General features: G+C 41.4%; 1 protein-coding gene across 6 annotated transcripts in view; it reads left to right on the top strand.

Moving 5' to 3' along the window:
• The window catches only part of FILIP1 (filamin A interacting protein 1), a 109,761-nt gene extending 89,967 nt beyond the window's left edge, over positions 1–19,794 (top strand). For 4 of the 6 annotated variants that reach the window (XM_049817774.1, XM_049817773.1, XM_049817779.1 and 1 more), the window contains 3 exons: positions 1,105–3,910; positions 10,950–11,173; positions 18,989–19,794. In XM_049817774.1, the coding sequence (XP_049673731.1) occupies positions 1,105–3,910; positions 10,950–11,156 (3,013 nt within the window). In that variant the 3' untranslated portion in view covers positions 11,157–11,173; positions 18,989–19,794. The remainder of the gene's footprint in view (positions 1–1,104; positions 3,911–10,949; positions 11,174–18,988) is intronic. The other 2 variants (XM_049817775.1, XM_049817776.1) reach the window with 2 other exon arrangements.
• The last annotated feature ends 3,619 nt before the right edge of the window (positions 19,795–23,413 follow it).

Here is a 23,413-nt window from a genome sequence, read left to right as displayed (position 1 = left end):
TTTTCTAAGTTGTATTTGCTGCTTTTAGAATAAGGCTCTTACATTAGTAGGGAATATATTCCTGTGTTAACTGTTCCTTTTTGTCAGCTGAGCATCACCATCCTCATAAATCTGTGCTTACACCATGTGCAGGAACTTCCTGTGCTGATGTCAACATATCCTGAATATAAATCACAGATATAAAATACTTACATTGCTATTAATGTCTCCATTGAAACGTTGCATGGCTAAGGCTGGAAAATGTATGTCTTCATTATCTTTCTGAGGATACAGCTAATTTGTGTATTGCGAGCTTTTATATTATCTGAAAATACAGCTTTACAGACTGTATAAAGAGCATTTTCCAGCTGAGTTTAGCTGTAGCCGAAGGTTTCATTAGCCTGACCCTTTCAGTCAACAGAATCTACTATTGAAAATGGAAATGTGCCTGGAAGAAGAAACTTTTTAACATAATAGTCACTGTGCTGGCAAATTTATCTTCCTGCTAATTTCTTATGCCTGTGATGCCCGGATGGTTATCAGTTGTGTGCTAACGTAATCTGTCCTGATGGTTTATTTATAACCAGGATTGATCCATTTATGTATGGTTGCATATAGCAATTAGTTTTCATTTTTTAATCTGATTTTACACATTTTGATGTGTGCAAGACATAAGGAGGAATCCACCTTGTAAAACAGGTTTGGTATAAATGGATTGGTGAGTAGATACACCTGTCCTGTTGGGATATTATATACTTTTACCAACATCATCCTAACAGAGAAATAAATGTAAAGGAATTAAAACCTGATGTATTTGCTATCTATACATGTATAAAATTTCACTGCTTTTCAGATTTCTAGATGATTTTATATAGTTTTCAGTTAACTTTTGCAATTTAAAATACTAGGTTTGGGAACGTAACTAGTAGGGGAACTAGTAGGGAACATAACCTACTACTAGTAGGTAGTTAGTTCTTGAAAGACTACCTGGGTTATTAATGAAAAAAAATTATAAAATGAAGATGACTTAGAAAATAGAGAAATACACACACACACACACACACACACACACATATATATATATATATATATAAAGTTTAATGCATCTCTTCTAACTTGTTTCAGGTTGAAGAAACTTCTTGAGCAGGAGAAGATCTATCAAGCCCGGAAGGAGAAGGAACACACAAAGAGACTCAATAAACTAAGAGAAGAACTAGTCAAGCTCAAATCATTTGCACTCATGCTGGTGGATGAAAGACAAATGCATATTGAACAACTTAGTCAACAAAGCCAGAAAATACAGGACTTAAACCAAAAATTAAAGGAAGAAGAAGAAAAGCTTAAAATTATTAGTGCAAAAACAAAAGAAGATGGGCAAAAACTGATGAAGTTAGAGGCAGAACTGGAACACAAAACATCATCATTTTCTCAAGAACATGAGGAGATGACTGCTAAACTGGCTAATCAAGAGTCACATAATAGACAGCTAAGACTTAAGCTAGTGGGGTTGACTCGCAGAATAGAGGAGCTAGAAGAAACTAACAAAAATCTTCAAAAAGCTGAGGAGGAGCTCCAAGAGCTAAGAGATAAAATAGCGAAAGGGGAATGTGGGAACTCTAGCTTAATGGCAGAAGTAGAAAACCTCCGCAAGCGTGTGCTCGAAATGGAGGGGAAAGATGAAGAGATCACAAAAACTGAATCCCAGTGTAAAGAGCTGAAAAATAAACTGCAAGAGGAAGAGCACCATAGCAAAGAGTTGAAACTTGAAGTGGAGAAATTGCAGAAAAGAATGTCAGAACTAGAGAAGCTGGAAGAGGCTTTCAGTAAAAGTAAGTCCGAATGCACCCAGCTACACTTAAACTTGGAGAAAGAAAAGAATTTGACTAAGGATTTGATAAATGAGTTGGAAGTGGTGAAGACTCGAGTGAAAGACCTTGAGGCATCAGAAAGCAAGTTGGAAAAAGCTGAAATAAGCTTAAAAGATGACCTTACAAAGCTGAAGTCATTTACTGTAATGTTGGTTGATGAACGAAAAAATATGATGGAAAAAATAAAACAGGAGGAAAAAAAGGTTGAGGGTCTAAACAAGAATTTTAAAGTTGAACAAGGGAAAGTTATGGATGTAACAGAGAAACTGATAGAAGAAAGTAAGAAATTTTTGAAACTGAAATCCGAAATGGAGGAGAAAGTGTCTAGTTTGACAAAGGAAAGGGATGAGTTAATTGGCAGACTGAGAAGTGAAGAAGAAAAATCCTCTGAACTAAGCTGTAGAGTTGATCTGTTAAAGAAAAGAATCGATGGTATGGAGGAAGTAGAAAGAGAAATTACAAGAGGTCGAACCAGGAAAGGACCAGAGCATGGTTGTCATGAGGACAACAAGATTAAAGAACTTACCATTGAAATTGAAAGACTGAAGAAACGTCTCAAGCAATTGGAAGTGGTTGAAGGAGATTTGATGAAGACAGAAGATGAATATGATCAGCTAGAGCAGAAATTTAGGACAGAGCAGGATAAAGCTAACTTTCTTTCTCAACAGCTGGAGGAGATGAAACTCCAGATTGCCAAAACCAAAGCAATAGAAAAAGGTGAAGCAGTGAGCCAGGAGGCAGAGCTAAGGCACAGGTTTCGTCTGGAAGAGGCCAAAAGCAGAGATTTAATAGCAGAAGTTCAAGCTCTTAAGGAAAAAATCCATGAGCTGATGAACAAAGAAGACCAGCTTTCTCAGCTCCAAGTCGATTATTCGGTTCTGCAGCAAAGGTTTATGGAAGAAGAAAACAAAAACAAGAGCATGGGGCAGGAAGTTCTGAACCTAACAAGAGAGCTGGAGCTTTCTAAGCGTTACAGCCGTGCTCTGAGGCCCAGCATAAATGGACGAAGAATGGTCGATGTTCCTGTGACGTCCACCGGCGTGCAAACAGATGCTGTAAGTAGCGAAGCAGCAGAAGAAGAAACTCCAGCAGTGTTTATAAGGAAATCCTTCCAGGAGGAGAATCACATCATGAGCAATCTGCGACAGGTAGGTCTGAAAAAACCCATGGAGCGTTCTTCAGTGCTTGAGAGATATCCTCCAGCAGCGAATGAACTTGCAATGAGGAAATCTTGGATACCATGGATGAGAAAGAGGGAAACTGGGGCCCAGGCAACTCCTGATAAAGGAGCCCGAACCCATGGTAGTCCAGCACATCCCGGGGAGGTTGTCCTTTCACCAAAGCAGGGTCAACCTCTTCATATTCGGGTGACACCAGACCATGAGAACAGCACAGCTACTTTGGAGATAACCAGTCCAACCTCGGAGGAATTTTTTTCAAGTACCACTGTCATTCCTACTTTGGGAAATCAGAAGCCACGAATAACCATCATTCCTTCTCCAAATGTTATGCCACAAAAGGGAAAAGGCAGTGAAAGCCCCATGGGCCCGGATCGTTCTATGTCTCCAGTCACTATAACAACATTCTCCAGGGAAAAGTCCCCAGAGGGAGGGAGGGCATCCTTCACCGACAGACCTACATCGCCAATTCAGATTATGACAGTATCAACATCCGCAGCACCAGCAGAAATCTCTGTCTCTCCGCAGTCACAAGATATGACCATGGGAAGGGCCGTCTTCAAAGTAACACCAGAAAAACAAACAGTCCCGACTCCAATCCGCAAGTACAATGCCAACGCCAACATTATTACGACAGAAGACAACAAGATCCACATCCACTTGGGTTCCCAGTTTAAACGCTCTCCTAGTGCTGCACCCGATGGTGCGAGTCCTGTGATAACAGTCAGACCAGTGAACATAGCAGCAGAGAAAGAAGTTGTGACCGGTACCGTCCTTCGATCGCCCCGGAACAACCTGTCCTCGCGACCGGCAGCAAGCAAGGTGACAAGTACTATCACTATAACGCCTGTTACAACGTCTTCCACCCGAGGAACACAGTCAGTGGTAAGCAGTGTAGTCTCATGGCGTAGTCTTCATGGTAAGGAGAAGGGCAACCATGGTTTGGGTTTGAGACACCAGCAGGGAAAATGGGTGGGGTAAGGAGGAACTCTTGACTTCCCTACATTTGTTTCAGATACAAACTTAACTATAAAATCAGAATTTACCTGATTCATATGTTTTTGTACCAGTGTTGGGTGCTGGTGTACTTTTGGCATTATCTCCCAAAGGAGTAACTTTCAAAGGAGGTCCCGTCAAAGTTCCTTTAAAGTTAATCTGGTAATGCCAATCCTGTAAAATTGCAAGTGAGAGACTGGGAGGGACAAAGAATGATGGAGATGACAGAGCGGGAAACTATTTTTGGTTTTGGTGAGTGCAGTTTCTGACTTCTGAAAATAACTCAATGATTTTTGGCCCAGCTGGCAGGTCTTTAGAGTCTGATCATGCAGGCTAGTATTTCTGTGGTATAATCCCATTATAGTTATAATTCAGTTAATATCTGCTATAATACTGAACTCCAAAGGAATAAATAGGCAGATATGGTATCACTGCTTACAGCTCCAAGCCTCTTTCAGCCAGTGAGTAGTAAAGCTCTTTCTGTTCGTCTGAAATTCTCAACTTCTCTAAGTGCTGTGTTACAATAGTGCTTCCTCTAACATATTTTTTGCTGCTTTCTCTCTGTGCCTCTGTGGTGGTACCCCAGCTTATTTTTCTTACTTAAATCAGTCTCTTGCCTCTGTCTTTAAACATAGTGGATGATATTTATTGATAGTCCTCCCCCAGGTTTATTATTGGACATGGTTTTGCATTGCTTTAGTTGGAAATACCCTGGAAAGAAGAATTTAACGAAAATAGAAAACCAGCAGTACTGTATTAGTCCAAAAGTTTATTTAGCTAGACAGAGTCTGCAGCAGATGCTTAGGGGAAGATTATTTTAAGTGGGTAAACACACAGTAATGTTTTCCTCAGCATCTGTTCCCAGTTTTTGGCAATAGGTGGGTATTTCTGAACCAGGGCCTGTAGCCACATCTTTGTGTTTAATAGACCGTGGCGGAGTTTTCTTCTATTTATTCTTCTAATTGCTTTTTGAACTCATTTATACTGTTGTTTCCACAACATCAGGGGGCAGTGAATTCACTTGCGGGCTCTGGGAAAAATGCTCTTTTGTTTGATACCTTTTATGCAATACCTTCATTGGTTACAGCCTCTTTCTTGTATCTTGACAAATACTGAATAGTCATCCCCTGTTCATTTGTCCATGCTGCTCAGGAGTCTGCAGACCCCTACAACATGCCTCTTCAGCCATCTCTTTCCAAGCTGAAATGTCAAAGTGTATTTAAGATACACTTCCACACTTTTGGAGAGACGCTGCCATTCCCATTTAAGCCCTCTGACTTAAGAAAACTTGCATTTGTCGTACAGATCTATTTGGGATTGCACATGTGCTCGTTCTCTCTACCCCCACAAATATAATGTATTGTAGATACTTTACTGTACAGTGTTTTCCTACATACTAGAGGCAACTGTTCATTTTTTTAAAAGTCTTGAATTAATTAATTTACAAGCTCCTTTGTCTCTCAGAAGCTTGGAAGCTTTTTTTTTTAAGAGTTCCTCATTCTTTTTTACTAGATGTCTTTCTCTACTGTGATGATGCACTGAACCGTGGCAGACGAAATTTTTTGTTTTGTTTTCATCTGGTTAAAAAGTGGCTTCTTTCTTCACTTCATCCTCCCTGATTTGGAATGTAAGGAAAATAGTTCAACCATAAGATTTACTTCATCTTATGCTTCCCTTTGTTTTTTAAGGTCCCTGGTCAGATGAGCAGGGAACTTCGAACAAGCCCAAACGTGCCTTATCCTCCCTAACCCCCTGGAAAAAAAATAGAAGTTGTATATCCACCATCTGTTTTGCAAATGCCTACGAACACATTTGAATACACCAGTCAGAAAAAAACAAGTTGTGATCATTTACTCCGTAAACCTGGAAGAAACCAACATCGATATCATTTTGAGGGGTTAAGTTCGTAAAATCAGACAGATACACAGCTGCTTTCTTAGCTCACTGGTTTTAATTTTTTTCTTAACTCTCCTCATACAAGACGCTTTGTACAGTGTACTAATGCAGTGCCAAGCTACAAAGGGGAAAATAATTCTGAGGTTCCTAGCTCTCATCTGTTGCTATAACAAATTGGCAGTTACTGTTTTCATATTGGAAAACATTTAACTCTTCTTCCAGTTTGAGTTTATAGAGTTATCTTCAGTACTGCAGGTGAAGTTAATTTTAAGGTGCACACACGGCACTTTTAAAGGTTCAGCCTGAACTGTGGTGTGTGTCTGCATATGTGAGTCCAAAACCAGAGACTGTGGTTTGATGATGGACCATCATGATTTTTGAAACCCATGAACCCATGGATTAAGGGGTGTTATGGTTGTGTTGATTTATACTGACATACATACACTCTAGAGTAGCTAGAGATTTATATTCCCCTGATCGAAGCCCTCTTCTGAGTCTGCAGAAGTTCTGATTTAGATAAAATGAGACCCTGATCCAAAGAAAGACACAGGCACCTGAAGGAGAACTTGGGAAATTTTTGAGCATTTAACCAGAGAGATGAACCAAAAAAAGGCACCGGTCAGTAACTGTGTCTCCACTGGCACCTGAAATCACTGGACCCAAATGTTTCGGAGGTACTTCATGTTCTGCCTGCTGCACAGCTGCCGAGCAGCTGGCTTTGTCACACCAGCGCTGCCACCCGGCGTAGTCCAGTCTCACAGGAGCCTACACAGCAGGAGCTGATGTGATGGAGACTGTTTGACTAGCTGGACTGAATTCAGCATTCAACAGAACCATTGCCACTTTGATTAAAAAAAAAAAAAAAAAAAAAAAAGGAAGAAAAAAAAAGAACCAAACCCTAAGCTGGTAACTGCCTTTTATATGATAGCCTACAGGTTTGGGTCATTACCACAGAAGTGGAAAAAATGGGGTTTGGCCCTCCTTAGCTTGCTTAGAGTCAAACCCACTCCCAGGAAAATACTCGGACTACCCTAGCAGACCTAGCAGATAATTTTTTATTACAGATGGACCACAGCACAGCCCAAAATTCAAGACTACGAGACCAGAGGATATGCAGACCAAAACGAGGCTGAAACTGTAGCCTGGTTCTTAGTCTTGCCTTAGCCCATTAGCCCAAGTCCCTGTTCCCAGGACAGTTCATACAGTTTACAGTAAAAAAACCACAGAATAAAAACAAATATTCTTGGGGAAAAAAACCAACTGTGGTGCCTATATCCTGTTTTTTTGATTTAGGCCTTACCTTTGGCTGTAGGATTGCTGTGAATTTGGACCTTCTGTGGCTACGAGGATGGGTGTCAGTCCTATTAATCCCTTCACCCCAGTGCTCCCCACCTCCTGCAAGCCTGGCATCCAGCGCCAGCTGTTTATGCTGCCAGGGTACAGACCGAATCCGGTGACATTCAAATCTGCAGGGAGCAGAGGGAATCCCCGCTGCAGCAGAGCCAGCGTAGCGAGTGGCACGGCACCAACCATGCAGAGCGTCCTGTGACGGAGGCAGCAAGGCACGGCTGAAAAAGGCTGGTGGGTGCCAGAGCTAGCTGGGCACACATTAAAGCAGCTACTTTCATTTGGGCAGCATTTAGTTTGAGGTTGGCATCTAAATTTAGCTCTTTGTAGGTGTCCCATACATTCTCTAAGCTTCTGTTGGAGTTACTAGGGGTCCAGGGGTCAGCTCACTTGCCCCTGTAGAGGTGCACGGTGCTCTCTGCATGCCCTGTGGCAGTTGAGACACGTGCATGAGGCTGGTACAGATAACACGGACCTGTACCTTTCTGCAGCAGAAGCTGATGGGATACCTCAGATGGCACAGGATGGATGCCTCGGTGCGGGCAACTGAGTCAGCGCCTAGTCATCAGTCCCGTTGCCAGCACTGAGCCCTGTGTGCTGGCTCCGTGGAGACTGGAGGGTGATTCAGTGGAGGAGACTCCACTAGCTTCAGTGTGAGCTGAATTGCCCACTGGGCTCCACTGACTGTATTGACGACATCTCAAGTCCCACCCTTTCAGGATTTCAGCCTAAACATACGTCTTCAGTGTCATTTTAAGTGCTGTCGAGTAGCCTACCTAACTGCCAGCTGCTTTACCAGAGGCTGCAGGTCTCTTTGGGTCCTCTGTCTTAGCTACCAGCCCTGTGCAGACAGCTTGAGTAGCCCAGGGCATCTCAAATTGCGCTAGATATCTGTGTCAGCCACCGAACCAAACCATTTCTGTCCAGGGCAAGCTGGTCCCTGATCTGATCAGAAACAAGTGCTGAAAAAGCACCTCTGTTATTAAAATATTCCAAAAGTCAATGTGTGCATGAAAGCACGCTTTTTATGTGTCAATAAAATGCACTAAGCGGGGTCTTTTATAAACCACTAAAACATGCTCAATGTTCTGTACACGCAAATTGCTTTTCTTCCTTTAATGGGACTGTCCAACCTTACAGCTTAATATACCTGCCAGTGTCTGCAGTGAGTGCTGATTATCAACCTAACCAGCTTAGCGGCTCCATGTATTTATCTCAGTCTCAGTAATGTATTTATTAACCTCGCTTGGCCCCCTGTGCTGTTCCAGCACCACGTCCTGCCAGCTCAGAGCCAGCCAGCGTCACTCTGTGTGTCCCGCGGGGCCGTGGCTCGGGAGCTCCGTGCCGGCTGCCTACGAGTTGGCTTTCTGGTTGGAGCTGCGTTTCTGTATCGACCAGAAGACAGCAGCCTGCAGACAAACGGGGCTGGAGGGAACTGCTTAGAGCTTGGTTCTTGGACGAAGTGACCAAGAGACAGACGGCCGTGTGGGTTCTCTGCCACAGACACTACGGACACGTCCTCTGCTGCATACCCCGGCACTCTCCCCAACGGGGACTGCTTGCTGATGAGGCACCTTTGTGCCATTTCACTTAGCAAACACAAACCACTTTCTCAGCTGCGTGTGAAGCAGGCGTTAGCTTCCATATGATCAACACGTTAGTATGCCGTAAGGAAGGCAACTAAGAAATTTAAAGCAAGTTGAAGTTCTTTTCAAAGTGCTTTTCAGTGATTTAGCCTTGAAATGAGTAACTTGAAAGTGCCCAAATCCTTAGTTAATAATTTACATGTGAATAAAGCTGAAGAAATGCCTGAGATTCCAGCTACTTCATTTGATTGCCTCATGTTTACACACTGTGGAGCTCTTTCAGGGAGTACAAGATGTTTGTCATTTGGGTTCCCTGGGATGTTGACATATTTTCCAAGCTGATGGAATGCATTTGCATGTTTTGCCCTACAGAATTGTATGGGCCTAACTTGTTTTGACATCTACATGTGAGTTCCATATTAGCCTTTAGACTGCCATTGTAAATGTTGCTTTTAGTTATTGAAAATGGCTTCCTTCCTGCCAGGCAGACAGCATTCAAGTTTTCCAATTGTGATTTTTTTTTTTGTGTACACATGGGGTTTTGAACTGTTCTTAGAAGATTAAGGAATGGTTTTGCTTTGAATACTCAGGATGCAGACAGAAGGCTCTGATGCTACTGGCTGGAAATCCTTCGAGAGAGAAAAATGCTCCTTTGTGGAGCATTTTTTAAGATCATTTTTAAGTAAATGTGCAAATACATGTTGCAGTTGACGCAATCTGCTAATCCAATCTATTTCAGCAGTTTAGTTTTATTTTGCTTACATGTTGTAAGTTGCAGAATTTAGTGATTTAGCAGATAGGTCTGGCTAGGATTCCAGGATCTTATGAGAAGTGTTCTCTTTTGTGAGATCAAAGTCTTCATTCATAATCTGAACAGAAAAAAGTCACATATGAAAATCAGCTGAGACACTGAAGTTGTCACCGTTAATGTTTGTGTCTGTATTGTACACTGCAGAAGATAAAACACATTTTCCTTTCAGAATTGTCACGGTTATAAGTATTTTCTTTAGGTCGTGGTCCATAAGGGATAGCTTCCAGTTTTGGCTTTGCAGAGTATACGTGCCACATTATCTGGCCAGTGGAGACAGAAAATAGCAGCTGGCCCTTTTGAATCTTTTTCTCCTATCCAAATGCTCCTCGTGCATTTACACAGTGGGATTCAGTTGCCTAAATATATGTACTGATTGCATTTCCCAAACTATAGGATAGCTGGCGTGGCCTCCAGCTGGTGCTCCAGAAGGGCACAGACGCCTGGTAGGAGCTGTGCTGGGTCTGCCAGCCCCATGCTTGGATCCTCAACCACTTAGGCCATTTTTCTTTTTTTTTTATTCTAAAGTCCTCAAACTTGAGGCTAAGTGTGCTTGGTAGGCTGTTGTCCAGGGCAGCAGACTGGCAGGGATAGTAAAATGACCATGTCTGCACTGCCTTGAGGTATCCCTGGAAATCTGGGCTCCTTGCTTCACCCTCACCAGAGTTCATCAAGCTGTGGCTAGGGCTTGGAGGGGGAGAGCCGTCTCCCACATCTCTCCTCCCACAGCCACAGGAGAAGGAAATCCAATGCTCTGTCTCTCTCCCCCAGTCCCTTACACTTCCCAGTACAGAAATAAGTGGTGCCAGCCATGGCCCCAGCATACTTTGGGAAGCAAAGTTCAATTTTATCTATAATGCTGAGAAATATTGCCCCAGCTCTGAAAATACGGCAGTTACGTGGCTATACAGTTCTGAGAGCCCATGCTAGTCTGTGCAAGATGCTAATATTGTACCTGTCTGACAGCTAAGCTAGCATTTTGGTAGCCTCTAAAGCCGTCCTGCACTGTGTTGTGGTGTGGAATCGGAGTTTTGCAGGGATTCCCATCCCTATGACATCTTGGTCCGAAACACCCAACCTCAGCTCTGGGACACTCGTTTGACCCCGACTGTACCTTTAGCCCTACTCTAGCAGTATGTACTATGGCCAGGTTCCAAATGTGAACATTAATTTGCTAATAGGCCTGATTTGGGACATTGTTGCTTGAGAGGTAAATGAAGAACCAATGAGCATATACGAGAAGAAAAAGTCCTCCGTTCATGTCCTTTCTCTCTCTCTCTCTCTTTTGCAGACAGGACAGGATGGGTCATCCCCGAGACCTACACCCACCCGCATTCCTGTGTCAAAAGGTATGAAAGCAGGAAAGCCAGTAGTGACAGCCCCAGGAGCAGGAAATGTGACAAAATTCGAGCCTCGTGCCGAGACTCAGTCTATGAAAATAGAACTGAAGAAATCTTCAGCCAGCAGCTCTGCCTCCCTGGGCGGGGGTCAGGGCTGATGGCGGTGGCTCAGGGGGTATGTTCTGCAGGTTTTCTGCTACCATGGGAGTCAGCCCCCTGTCTGTGTAGTTGCTCACGTTTGCCCGTACTAATGAAGTCCTGCAGCTGTCACTTAAACTAATAAGTGTGTGCACTGACTACTTAAGTAACAACATCCTTTTGTCTTCTTACTGCGGTTTAAAAAAGAAAAAAAAAATCCATCAAAAAGGCAGTTGTAAGCCAGGAAGATCTTCAGCCTAGGAATTGAGAATGGAGCAACTGCACTAGCTTATTAATGTAGTTCAGGAATTCTTAATGATAGATTTGGTCACTTTTTAATAGATCGAAGGAAATTTGGTCACTTGTACTAGATTGTCTTCCACCTTAACGGATCACTTTCCACCTTCGGTACTGCACGGGGCACTTTCCTTCCTGCCTGTGATCATGTTATCGAGATGCCGCGATCCCTAGGGAAGCAATGCCAGGAGACAGCGCACTTGGGGTCCTGTTTTAATGAAAGCTAGTACCTCAGGTGCCAGAGGGAGGGAGGGGAAGAGAGGAAGGATGGGCACCGTGTGACCAGTCTTCTCTCTAGGATTCTCCCATCCAAATCAGCGTTTTTCAGTGGTGAGCTGCTTTCTCAAGGCAGTTACAAATTTCAAAGGGGGTAAGAAGATTGCAAAATGTTCAGCAGCAGCAGTGCTAAGCAGCAGCTTATTTATTCCAGAGGGGCTTAACACTTGTAGACAGCGCTTACAACCAGGTCCCTGACTTACACACGCTGCCAGCTTACTTACACATACTGCCAGCTCAGGGGTCAGATGAAGGCAAGGGAGCCAAAAGGTGTTTAGTCTTTAGAAAAAGCTTGAGAAACATTGGTCTGGCTAAAATCGATATAGTCCATCTGTGCCTGCTCCAAAGACCACTAAAGGCTCTGAAGCAAGTCACTCCATTGCCTTCACTAGGTTTTCAGTGTTCCTGTTTGGATGAACTTGTGCTATATTTAAACCTTAGTTGCCAAGCATCCTTATGTCTTAGAGGGGAAGACAGCACAGACTGCTGGTGGCAGAAATTGCTATTTAAAGGCACAGCTCAGGTACAGACAGTGAAAGAGATAGGGTTTGGTAAGGAAGTTACTCTCAATTCTCAGTTGTTTGAAATATTTTCTCTTAAATACAGACTGCCTCACAATACCATGGCAATTCATTGTTTTTCTCTCCCTCTTTGTGATTTCCTCCTTTATATGTTTGCATTTTTAAGCATGTTTTACGGAATTGTGCCAGCATGGAAATGGTGTGGATGCCAATGATTGTTATGATTGTTTATTTAATAATAGTAAAGTTATTAAAAGGTGTCTCTATTAAGTGATCAGTTTCCACAGAAGAAAGTCACAACGAAAAGAAATGGAGCCAAGCAGACTGATAAATGAGGGTTTTAAAGCTTTTATAATACCTCAACCACCTCAGCAAGCTGTAAAGGACCCAGTGATTAGGAATAGCTTTCAGAAGGCGAGGCAGGAAGACCACCAATAAATAATAAATACAATTCACAGAAAAGAAAATGCACCAGTGGGTGAAATATTAAATGGCTTTCTGTCTGGGAGAAGAGGTTTGATGGAAGAATCTGCCACAGAAGGTCAACAAAATTATAGTCAGTCCAAGCAATGTTTAGTCTTCAGTCTGCACTTTGCATTGCTCTCCAATTTAAGATCCAGATATGGCCATTATCCCAGCGTAAAGCTGGCATTTTATTATTCACATGAAGGGCGTTTTGTCTGTGGTGTACAAGCTGCTGCTGCATCAGAAAAGAAGTAGGTTTCAATTTTTACAAGTGTAACACCTGCAATACCTGTTAATTTTAAGATTCTGGTTCCTGTGACATCTGAAAAGCAGATTCATATTAGGAGCATTTTTCATAACACTCAATTCCCAGTATTTCAGATAAAACTTGGAAACTAGAATTAGCCAGCAATGTGAGTTACTATGCCAGAAACACATCAGATCCTCTCAACTAATTGTTATCACTTAAAAGCCTTGATTTGTCAATAAATTGTTGCCGAGATCTTACTGTTCGTACTGTAACATAGACTTTTCAACAGATGTTTGAAGAAAACACATTATTAAGAGCTTTTTGCTGGATATTCACTCTAAATACTGGCACTGAAACAAGTCTTCAGGTCAAAACAGTCATTTAAATAATACTGCGAACATGAGCCCCAAGCTAATGTGGCTTGATACAGTGATGAACTACAGCTGCCTTAAGCCTTCCTTTTCAGATCCTTGTTTCAAAGAAACTTAGTTCCTTAGTTAACTGTTGCTATACCCAAGGCAATACTCTGTGTGTGCCTGTGGTTGAAAATTTGTTTGTTTTGTTTGAGATCTAAGAAACTAATTCACCTGGAGAAACAAGCCAGCGTTACCGTACCTGAAATCCAGGACACACAAATTAGCGCAACTGAACAAGAACTGCAGGCACAAGCCGGGGATTACTCTTGTGGTCCGTAGGATTTCACGAGACGGACTCGAGAAATTCCAGACAGGTCAGACCAAGGGTCATGTTATTTTTCCCAGGGGCAACACAACAGAAAGGAACTTTTGCTCCATAGCAGAAGCCTAAAGAGTTGGAATCAGGCAACTGGTTTAACCGTTAACTAAAAATAGGTATTTAGTTGTACTAATAATTTTTAACATCTGTTTTAACTGACCCGAGGTTCTTGTTTCTGAAAGGTAGAAGAAGGGTAAGACGAAGAAAAAAAGAAAGCCTGTAGTTCAGAAGTCTTAAAAGTTGACGTGTGACTGTATTATATTGGAATTTCCTCTGACTCTGAAGACAGTTATGTTTAGTGACTACAATAAGGTCCTCCGTTCAGTAGGTCAGTTCCAGAAGGCAATTTAGACAATCAAGTCTAAAGACGGTGCCTAAGCCCCAGAGGCTCCTGAAGATCTTCCTCAAGTTCTTCCACTGCCCTGGTCTAGCCAGTGTTTCAGTTGTGACTTAACTAGCACAGCAGCCTCTGAACCTAATCAAGTACCATAACTGAGGTATTCTTGTACTTCTCAGGACTTTTAAGTCAAGCCACAATTTCATGGTCACTTAAAGTCAGGATGTAACCCCACACTGGAGTCAAAAGCTGTAGTCCTGTCTTTGTCACCTCCAGCCAAGAAAGTACTCGCTTCCATGTGGTTGTCCCTTGAGCTGGCACAAGTGTGTGTTGAACTTAACTGGGGACCTGATCTGAACTAAAAGGAATCTGGCAAAAAGCAGAAAGGCTAGCTTTAACGTAGCTTAGTTCCAGGCTCTCGGGGCAGAAAAAGAAAGAAGGCAGGCGTAGGAAATCAGCGGCTGTTTTAAAGTGACTGTGGAATCATGAATGCCTCCTAGCAGATCAGATCCCACACAAATGTAGGGGTAGTGCTGCTTGTTTTAAAAACCTTTGAGTGAAACCTTTCTTCAGCAGTAGGAGATGAGTCCCCCCTTCTCACCGGTATCTGAGGAGACTCAAACCCACATCGGCTCCAGCCAGGTTCACCAATGGCACCGACAGCTGAGGGGGAAGAAGGTGGCATTCTCATTCCCTCCTGTAAAGGCTGTGCTGTTCTGCCTGGAGGGTTTCAGTATTCACTGAGTAGAAACAAGAGGGTGGTTGAGTGGTCAGGATATCGAACGAGGAGGAGGGAGACCTCCCCCGGATTCTGGTCCCTCTTCCAAAGGCTGTCTTTGAGCCTGGCCTTTTGTGAAAAGAAGGCTTGTAAGATGAAGTGTCTGTGTTCATCCATCCCTCCATCTGTCCTTCGTTGATGAATAACACTGAACGCATCAACCAATTTCAGCCAAATCTGACAAAGCAATAGGGGTCTCCAGAATAAGAATTTCTTCCAGTTTAATGAAAAGGGCAACAGGGAAGAGGAGCAAGAACCTTAGCAGTGCCCCACTGCACGGAAGAATGTAGCTTAAGCTCCATACACCTTCATATAACATCAAAGAACGAACGCAAGAGACTGATGTCAGAAGTACCAGAAGGACAAGCCTTGTTCAGACCTCAGATTTTACTAGGCACCAAAGAATCAAACTCCGATACACCAATCCGTAGGAAAATATTAGGGCCTTTATTTACAGGGCTTCTTGTGTATTCTACATTACTGGATTATAACGCAGAAACCAAGCCTTCCTCTGCGCAGGTCATCATCTAGAATGAGTCATCCTCTTGCTTTCTCTCTCTTACCTTTTTCTCTGTGTTGATTTTTTTTTTAACAAAGTGGAACAGTTTCGGTAGCAAAAAGCATGCAACTCGGAGTAATAATGATAGTTACAGTGCTTCATCAGGAACCGAGCTGGCTGAGAACTGATCTTTGTATTTTTGGTAGGATTCAGTGTCAGCTGGAGAGATGCTTTGTTCTGCCTGACTGCGTGGCCATATAAGCAGTCGTGATAACTCAAGCCCAGCAGCTGGAACATCTGGCTAAGGCCAGCAGTAAGGTGGAGAGGGGGGAAGAGCGAGGAAAATGCCAGCCCATTCATGAGCAGCACACGTGGACTGAGAAGGTGCACCCTCAGTTCTCCAGATGATCTCTGTGATTTTAAATCTAGTTCCTACTAAGTTTTCCACTGTGTTCCCCAGACTAGAACCCATCACCTGAATTACTGTTAACTGTGCGTATTGCTAATGTAGTCGTTAGGAGAGCAGTACATTTAAGTGTGACTGAAAATGGGGGAGCACAGAACTTCAATCCTAATGGCTGGGGGGGCAGTTTCTCAGATCAGTAAACATGCTAAGTAAATAACAGAAGAAAAACAGAGATTTTGACTTATTTTGCCCACCTTTTTTTCCTTTCGTGACACCCATTAGTGTGATTTTTTAAAACACAAATAACACTGTGTGACTCTCATGAATATGCCCATAGAGTATGCATGTTACCATATGTAAATCTCAAACCACTTACAGCACACAGTAATTAGCATCATGTGAGTAATCTCTAAAGTCACGTTAATAAGTTGATTCATGCCAGTTGGATGCCAAGTCATATGTTACTGCCTGACATATGCTACACGTGTTCTAAAACATCCTCAATATTTATATGAATATTCAGTAATTCTGATCAGATGTGGGAGAGCGTGTCTTTAAAGAGACCAAGCTACTGTCCTGCTGGGTTTCAGGTGCTTGGCATAAGCTGCAAGAGTCAGGACAATTTTCAGACCAATTATGTGTTCCCATCACACATCAGTGGCCGATTTCATTGAGTCGCTTTGAAACCTGTAGTTTGCTGGCAGGAGTTTCTGTGAGCTCATCTTTCGAATTTGTTTTCATTTAGGGGAATGTTTTTCTCCCCTATGTCAGTGTGAGTTACCCTCTTTCTCTTAATTTTGCCTGAGCTCTCTCAGGCAAAACTACATGCAACATTTCTCATTACAGATGTTAACTTCACTTTGAATCTTACTCCCTACACACTGCTCTTACTTGGCTTTTTGGAAGATGCAATCAGGGTTAACCATTCTCACATGCAGAGCTATCAGCTCTGAGGGTCAGGTATGAATCACTCAGGTATGAATGGGTCTTTGCTTTAAAAACTCTCTTCAGGATTTTAAAAATAGAAATACGGATACATGATTCTCCTCTGTTGCTTAGGCATGCATTGTCTGTGGTACATACATTTTTCTATATTGTAAGAAGAAATTAAACTTCATGTGTTAAAATGTCAGTTGACGTGCTTCATTATATGAACCAGTATTTTTCATAGACCAGCTGTTAATGATGTGTTTCCTGGAGAAGTTCTGATTTACATCAGTGGGACTGAAAGCAGAATTAGCAGTTTTACATTAACTTTGTTTTCTTTTCTTATCATTAAAATAGTTTCGTTTAAGTGAATTCATAGCTCCTTGAAATATTCACATCTGTAACCCTAGAAAAATTTATGTAATCATATCCTACAGATATAATCATATTCCTACAGAGGGTGGTCCAACAGAGCTCTGACAAAATCTGCCCTACTATAATTTTAGCTTAATAACTGCTCAGACACCTCTTTTAGTAACTACAGCGTGTGAGTGTATGTATGTGTGTGTGTATAATATATATATTTTTATATATATATATAAGCATTTCAAATAAAAACAACTAATGGACAAACTAAGAGCATATGTATACGTGTGTGAGAAATGAATGAACAAATGAATACTAGAAGTGGAAATAATATTTGATTTTTTAATTATTTCTCCTAGTCTTTTCTGCATAATTGCTATATTTGGTCTGTAGGAGGAAGACTGATTCAGAAACCTGCTGTAGTCTTGCTGTTCATTCAGTGACTGAGCCTTTACAAGGAGCATGATGTTTTTCTGCTACCCATTTAGTTTTTAGAATTTTGTATCCAAACTCCGTATTAATATATAAAGTGCATAGTGAATTTAAGAAAAAAATTGTTCCATATGGAGTTCATGTGACTCCCCTTGAAGTTAATGGGACAGTTCGCCTGAGGTTACAATCTGATGTTAAGTAAATGCAGCTTTTTACATCATATACCGCAAGAGCTTGAAGTTAGAACAGCACTGGTTGTAAGGTAAAATCTTACTGTAGTTTGTGGTTCTGTCACATTTGGTGCGTACATTTGGTAGAACTGGTATACATATCTTGTTGAAAATCATTTGTTATTGATAAATGATATGGAAAATAAATACTTTCTATTTGGGAAATTCTATTAGTTCATTTGCCTTAACATATTTTCGTGCATGTTTCCTGAGCCCTGCTTCTGCGAGTCACTATGTATGAAGAGCATCACTGGAATCTGCCATCTAGTGGCAAAGTTCTGGTATTAAGAGTACATGGAAAACATTTTTCTTTCTTCTTACAATGTAACTTAAACCAAACATCTTGCAAATATTAGCTAGGAAGCAGACAAAGGCAGAAGTCAATAAAAATATAAAAGGGAATAATGACGGGATTAGTGTCATTTCTTGGGTCATGTAAATTTTGAAAAATCTTCAGACGATTAGGAAGGAATCTTAAGAAAAATAATTTCGATTAAGAAAATGAGTAATTCTGAAAATGTATAATTGTATGTTTCGAGTTAGCATTGGTACAGTTATATTATTTGAAATGCATAAAATACACCTTTTCAGAGAAAAATGTCATTGATAGCTAAATTCCTATATTACCAAAGTTGCCTGCAAGAGCAGTACATATAGATAGAAGAACATAAGACCAGGTCATTAGTATTTCAGAAGAGCCCAGAGATTAATCGGGATCAGAGATCTACATTACACACAGGACAAAGTTAAACCCAGCCTTTCAAAGACAATGCCAACTCTTAGTTTTGCACGCTGTGGCTGAAATCTATCCCCATTGAAGTCATTAGCAAAATTCAAGCAGACTTGCTGAATAAAACCAGCATAGGTTTCTAAGCCACATTTAATTAAAAAATGAGGAACGACCCCATACCTCTTCCTCATCCCCTTTTCAGAATTGTCAGCAGATCCATGATGGATTTGTGTAAACAGGATACAGGAGACCCAACTCCAAGTCTTCCTCTACCTGATTCTGGCGTGGGACGGGAACGTTGGTGTCCCTGTGGTTTAATCCATTCAACTCTTATTATTCTTTTTCCCCGTGGACGACCAAATGATGGTCCTGACATTGAAGTGGAAGCCAAGGGCCTCTGAGCCCTCGCCTGGTACTAATTTGGTTTCCCTTTGTAGCATTAGCCAGGACAGTTTTTATCGACCAGTGATGTGGGAGTAAGTCTGTGAGACATTTCTAGAAGAAAAATGCTTTGCACTGCCATTGTAATTGTTCTTCTTTAAAGTAACTTGTAACGTATTTGCAGTTTCATAAAACCAAATGTTTTGCTATCTTTTCTTTTAGAGAGTGTCATCATTCACCAGTTACGCATGAACTCCAGATGAGTTACCGCCTCCACTCTACGCTCTCGGCGTGCACTACCCTCCTCGCCAGTTGGACGGATCACTGTAGAAGCTCTCTACCATCAACACCAGGGTCACTTGTGCTACTGATTATTCGTGGAAGTATTTATTGCCTCCATTAGGTTTTATTTTTTTTCTTTTCTTGGTAGAGCTCTAAGAATGAAGAGCCTTGCTGATACTTTGAAAGTGCATAGTCAGAGAGGGAGAAGCAGTCTTTCTGCCAGCTGAATTTCACTTTTATTTGCAAAGCCTAAGGCGCGTGCTTGATTTTGTTTGATGTTTGCCATATAATTTATTTTTATAATACACTTTGTAAAGTAACTGTCCCAAAGTTGCAATTCCTGTCGTCCATGGCGCATTTATTTGTAGAATACACTGTCAAATTTGCAATTTGATATTTTTGTAATAGAGAGTATGTAAAGAAAGAAAAAACTAACTTCAGCAATGTTTTGTGTTTAAATGGAGAAATATTCAGCACATTTTTTTTGCCACCATGAGATTCTGTGAGACTAAATACTCTGAAGACTGCTGTATGGAATTTGTACTATTGCAGAATATTTCTTGCACTGTGTGATGGTTTGGCATAAAATTAAGTATTAAAGTCCAATGCCTTGAAATACAACCAGATTTACTCATGTTAAACAATGTAAGCCAGTTTTTAAAGCTGTGATTTTTTTTCTATATAATGTATGTTTTTACTTCTGCCTGTACCAAAAAAGTTGATTTTCATTACACTGTAACTAATAAATTTTCACAACTATGCAAATGTAATCAAGTGTTTGAATTTTAACTCCAGTTTCCTAGGGTTGACAGTACTCATATATGTATTTGTTTATAGGGACAGAACGTATGGCTGTGAAGTTCCTTCTTCTGACTGGTGTCTCACTGTGGTATCCCAGTGCTGTACAGAGTAAAACTGATGCAGATGTTAAGATGCGGAGAGGGATCTATCGCCAAGCCCTCAACGGCTTCATGGCTTCTCACCTTGTTCTTTCACTGCATTGGCAGAGGTCTGACTGGTACGATCAGGAAGAAGTAGCAGGCCTGGGCTGGTAGGACTGTGTCAAAGAAAGTCCGTGCACTCTGCCGTACGCTGAAGGGCCCATTTTACACTGGTGGCTGTAGCTTTGCAAATAGCATCCAGAGAGTTCTGTGGCAGCTACACTTAAAATGATTTTTGAATGAATTGCGTATAAAGCTGGATACAGACCAGGCAGGGTCTTTTTTCTTATACATTTCATAATGAATTATTTTTAATCTAAGTCATTGGCACATATTTAAAATCCTGCAGATTGTTTAATTGCAGAAGCTACTGGGAGAAACTACTTTTTGGAAGGGAAAAAGGTGTTGCTTGCAGGACGTATGCTGTGAGACACCAGAATGAGTGCATTAATTCGGTGTCCTGAGATGACGAGGTCAGTTCATCTTTGAAGCTGTAATATCGCACTGCTCGGTAGTCAAGTTGATCTTCATGGGAGCCATGGGAGCTGCTTTTCCTTCTAGACAGGAGTTCTGCAACAAATGCTGGCAGGGTAGAGAAGCAGGATATTCTGGGACCTGTATAAACTTTCTTGGAGTTGATCTGCATTATAAAGAGTTTGCTAATACAGCTATACCAAGTAATCAAAATAAATGCTGCTTACCCTTGCAAAGGAGTCATTTTGTTGGTACAGCTTATACTTCAGCTGGTACATCCAGTTTTTTAAGGAGTGGGTTTTTTTCTTTCTTATGGCAGACAATGTATGCCAATAACATAGCTGAGTCTGTAGATCATATTTTAGAGTGAGGCAAGAATTCCAGCTTTCAGAGCATAATACAGCTGAGGAGAATTAAGTTTAGTATGTGCCACATTTCAATTTACTGCGCAGTAGAATGAACATTGTAATGACCCAGATCTTCTATTTTCAAAGCGTTACTTGGGAATCAAAACCTACCCATGTTAAGAACTACATTGAGCTCATCTGGAATGAAATTGCCAGCTATTTGAAAGTGACAAGGACATGCCTGAAATAAACTTCAGCTTTTAAATATGAGTAAGATATAAATAAAATATTATTCTGAAATTGAGTCTAGGTTTAAAAGGTCCCAATCAAAGTAGAAAATATTTTTCCTTGTATAGATTTTAATATAAAGCCAATTCAGTATGAGTATATGTATAAGTTGTCCCCTTCTGGTTTACGATTCCTGAACAAATGAACATTTACGGTTTCACACGTACATTAAGTTTATAAGCTTTACAAAATAAAGGTTTGTTTAAAGCATAAATACAGTCGTGGTGTATTTGAAATCATTTAGATTTTAAAATATTTTTGATGAACTGCAGCACTTTGGAGTAGGAGTCTGGTAACGCTGGTCATAAAAGCTCCATGGTGATATACACTATTTCATCGCTGATAATGGTTTATACAGGTAGAATAATAAATTCTGATCTGACACATGGCAAGCAGCTGAAGTATTTCATAGAAATGCCTGGAGGGTAAAACTCACGTGTGCAAAGGGTGCTTTGACAGGTGTATTTCATCTTCAGTGCACTTATGTTCCTGGTCAATTTTTTACATTACCTAATCTGGATATGAATCTAAAGCAAGTAAGTAAAGAAAGTGCATTAGCTACATAATTAGCCTGTATTTTGGGGACACTCAGGAAGAAATCTATTAATATAAAGATGTGATTAATTTCTACAAGTATTGTCATTTTAAGGAAGTGCCTTCAGACTAAGACAACGTAGAGGCTACCTTGGGCTACAGACATTGCTGTGTTAAGGCGCAAAGAAGTCTGGCAGAAAATAAACGCCCTCAGGTGTCAGAGGGGCTGGGGGTGGCTAGGCTCAGATTCTGAGTGATGCCCAATTCGGCACTGTAAGTCTGGTCACATTCAATATATTGAACTTTCACGATTACGGATGCACAAATAGCGCACTGTACTTTCAATTTAGTCACGCTGAACGAACTAGAATGGCCGGACTTAAGGAGTTTGGTCGCGTTCAATGAACTATCATGGCTAGATTAATGAACAGTATGGTTTATTAAAGCAACAGGAGTACGGGTTCTTTTGGATTGCTGGTGATAAGTACAGGCTGCAAAGCATGTCCAAATAACATGGTTGACTACAAGCACACTGAATTATGGAAAAACTCTATAGAGGTTTCTAAGTTTCCCGGGGAAGCACTCAGTATAACCAAGGGTTCGAGTCTTACCCAATAGGCGTCCCTTTGCTGAGGGAGAGACGTTCAGCCCGTTGCCTGATCCCAGAAGTCAGCGATGTCCTCCTGACTCGTCCATGATGGTGCCTTCCCTAACATTCCTCCTCCCTTAAGCCCTTTTATACGATTTTCTCATTTTAAGGTGGAGCTTGAGTGACTCTAGTCATACATACCCTTATTATGATTGGTGTAAAATCGCCTCACTTTACTTTTAAAGGTATACGCTAGAGAAAATTCAGAGCGCAAGCTCAGTGAGGGGTGGTCACACCTTGGAGGCAGGCAGTTTGGGGACGGAGGTGTGTTTTGGTATTACGATGAGATTATAATGAGCAAAGTTCACCCAGAGGACATGATTTTGCATGTCACCAGTCCGGAACAGGGCACTTACGATATAAATCAGAAGTAGGGCAGTAGGTTGACAGGACCCCCATTATTTCACCTCCTTGCTTCAGTGGATTCAATGCAGGGACCTACCAGTCTTGTTCCAGTAGTTCCAGTTCCCCATCCCTGCGGTGATATGACAGAGCCTGGCCGCAACATCTCCCCACTGCTCCACCCTCCATGTTGCGTAGGGAATTATTATGGAACAGATTCCTTGCATATCCACTGCATTCCACCCTGGAGGTTTACCTTCCCTTAAGGGGGGGGACAGGACATATCGATAAGTCACCTCCAGCAATTATTCCACAGGTATCAGTAGCTTTTAAGCAATTGAAAACCAGTGAAAGAGATCTTTTACTGTCTGAAGAAGATTGAAAGACTTCTGTTAGTGTAACTACAGGAGATAAAATACATTTCAATCTATTAAAAAAATCTCAAATGCTTTGATCTCTAGAGTTTTCATTTTGCCTCACTGTGAAACATAATTGGACCAAAGATACAAACCTGCCTGTTTTGTAGAACCATCTCTAATGTAGCAAACAACCGATAACATGGAGGTTACTGCCCTGACTGTGCCACCTCCTACTGTGAATCACTGGGTTTTATCTCTTCTTCTGAAGAGTAACATTTAAGTTGAAAACTTCATATTTAATGCTTTAAGTTATGTAGATTTGCTCCCTGAAATGATCTATTTGGCACTTAATGCATTTTATTTGCCTTGCCTGTTCTAAATATTAGGGGGTTTAACCGCAAAATGTTTTATTTCTTTAGATTTTATTTTAA

This window comes from Accipiter gentilis, chromosome 15 (genome assembly GCF_929443795.1).
Source record: "Accipiter gentilis chromosome 15, bAccGen1.1, whole genome shotgun sequence".
Taxonomy (NCBI): Eukaryota; Metazoa; Chordata; class Aves; order Accipitriformes; family Accipitridae; genus Astur; species Astur gentilis.
The sequence above is the reverse complement of the archived record's forward strand: the minus strand, read 5'-3'. Positions and strand labels throughout refer to the sequence as shown.